We start from the raw sequence: 2409 nt of genomic DNA, 5'->3' as shown, positions 1-2409 counted from the left end.
AATCATATCACATTTGTAGGAAAATAGATTGACACCAATAAATTATATTGCGATGGCGAAACTATTCTATTTTACTTTAACATTTTTAACTTGTTTCTTGGATGTCTACATCGCAACGGAATCTGATACATCAGCACATGTTCATGAACTTATTTTTGACGAAATAAATAATATTAAAAGAAAAGTGTGGATAGATTTATCTGCTGAGATAAAATCATTGGCTGCTAAATTTGACGAATTCAAATTTGATAAGACAACATGTGAATGTCATTTAAATTCGAATAGCATTGATCGAAGAAAAGATGATTATGTTAAACTTTCGGATTATATTACTTTAGTCAAAGGCTTCAATGACGAAAAAGTTATCTCGAGAGGTCGAGAACAGCAACTACAAAAATCACTGATACAAATACTAGCGCTTGAAAACGAACTCAAACTTCTTAAACAAGAAAACTCTGAACTACGACAAGGATTTAACGTGACGTCACAAAAATTAATTAATGTCACAAAGAAACTGGAGAATACATTTTCTTCAGTAGAAGACTTGGTTACTTCTAAAAATGATATAAAAGAGGACATTACTTTGTTAAATAGATCATGTTATGATTTAAATGAGAATGTTGACTCTGATTTTCTGGCGCCATCATTTGTTAGTGAATGGATGTTAATGAGGGCCCAAGACCAAGACTACGTTCAGCGTATTGTTCCTCATGGTTTAGGGGTCCTGCCATATAAAGTGGAAGTTCAGATTCGACCTACATCAGGGTCAAACGCAGGTTGGATATTCCATGGAGATCCTGCTTTTCAGAGCGACGATGACTATGGCAAAACATATGGTGGAATTGTATATTTATATAACGAAACGCATGTCATTCTTGTTGCGCCAAACAAAAGCAATAATCAAAATGCAGGCGTTATTATCAACACCGGCGAAGCAAATTTTAAGCGAACAGGGAATAATCACCAAACGGAAATCGAAGCTTTTGTGCGATGTAAAGTTTGGGCACCGTCGGATTTTCCAGAACCCGATTTCAAAACTGACTGGTTACCGCTGGACATACAAAATAGCAGTTTATCTTTCTATGAGCTTGAACACAAATTATCAGGGTATCCACGGTTCATTAATGTTCAAATTCGCTGTAATGGATCTAATTATAACGTTGTATCTGAGGGTCTTGGCGCAACAATGATGCATCGTAAGTACTCCAATACCGGAGGCGTTGTGTATGCATTTAGCGATTCAGACGTTCGCCTTTGGTCGGGATATTTAGAGTCATTATCTGACAATGGACACTACAGACTCATAGGATGGAGTGACGGTTGGGGTACAGGACCAATAAATGGTATAAATATCAGAAAGGGGGAGTTTAGAATTATTTCGTGGGGTATAAAGGTAACGCCTATAGCAAAGATTGACTCTGAGGTTATGTTTGAACCAAACATAGAATTTCCGGAATGGTCTGCTTTTGAACATATTTCCACGGATAATGATTTATTGTCATTCTACGTTGAGGCTACTGATGGAGTAAATAAAGGGTACCGATTCAGAGGGTATGGTAATTCCCAGTCAATTGATTCCCCATTTGGAGGTATTGTTTATGCCTTTAATTCAGCGGGTGATTTTCGGACATGGCGGCCAAATGCAACTTCCGGTGGATTTCTTATACATATACACTCACCATATGGAAATGGGACAAATGTGCAAGCCTCAAATGCTGGACAATATGTTAGCACTCTAATTAAAACATTTCGACCATTGTCTAGGCATTAAGATATATACTTGTAGTCTATAATGTTACAAAATCATTGTTAATTATAACAAACATTTAGTGAAACTAAATATTTGGGGATGCTTGGAATAGAAAGAACCGTATATAAAGTAATTATTTAAATTAAATGAATTAATTCATTGTTCACTTATAAAATAAAGTTATTAATAAAATAAATAAATACGCAATTTCATTAATTTACCGTGATGTCAGACATTTACAATGTCACAAAATAACATGCCGTAAATATGCCGCGCCATGAATATACTATGTAATACATACGTACATAAACACTGTCTTTATTTAATTTGTCCTTGCCACTTATAGACAGACCTCATCGAATTCTTTTTGGCGAAGGCATTGAACTTGTCGGCGATAAATGTCTTTTCCGTAGCGTTGACATTTTGAAAATGAATATACAAAAACAAAATACTCTAATTTTTATTCATACTGGTTTTACCTTACAAATTCCTCGTGCATTTGGCATTATTATAAAACGGTAACATCTATGCTTTTCAATTAATCAAACTTGAAAAGAGACATAATAAACAAATCATTTAGGTAGCGTTTTAGGCACAACCAATTGACAAATAATAATTGGAAATTATTATTCCTAAAAAAGTAAGGTTTTGTAATCAAG

At 34.6% G+C, this 2409-nt stretch overlaps 1 protein-coding gene across 1 annotated transcript; it reads left to right on the top strand.

Annotated features, from left to right (window-relative positions):
* LOC132747834 (uncharacterized) lies at positions 1 to 1953 on the top strand. The gene has a single exon (XM_060737360.1). It carries the CDS (start codon positions 53 to 55, stop codon positions 1769 to 1771), a length of 1719 nt encoding a protein of 572 aa, XP_060593343.1. The 5' UTR covers positions 1 to 52; the 3' UTR covers positions 1772 to 1953.
* Positions 1954 to 2409: the final 456 nt, after the last annotated feature.

This window comes from Ruditapes philippinarum, unplaced genomic scaffold (assembly GCF_026571515.1).
Source record: "Ruditapes philippinarum isolate M1 unplaced genomic scaffold, ASM2657151v2 ctg3989_1_1_1_1, whole genome shotgun sequence".
In the NCBI taxonomy this organism is placed as follows: Eukaryota; Metazoa; Mollusca; class Bivalvia; order Venerida; family Veneridae; genus Ruditapes; species Ruditapes philippinarum.
The sequence above is the reverse complement of the archived record's forward strand: the minus strand, read 5'-3'. Positions and strand labels throughout refer to the sequence as shown.

Excerpts from the sequence above, each read along its gene's own strand:
- LOC132747834 (XM_060737360.1), top strand. The coding sequence starts at position 53 with ATGGCGAAACTATTCTATTTTACTTTAACATTTTTAACTTGTTTCTTG.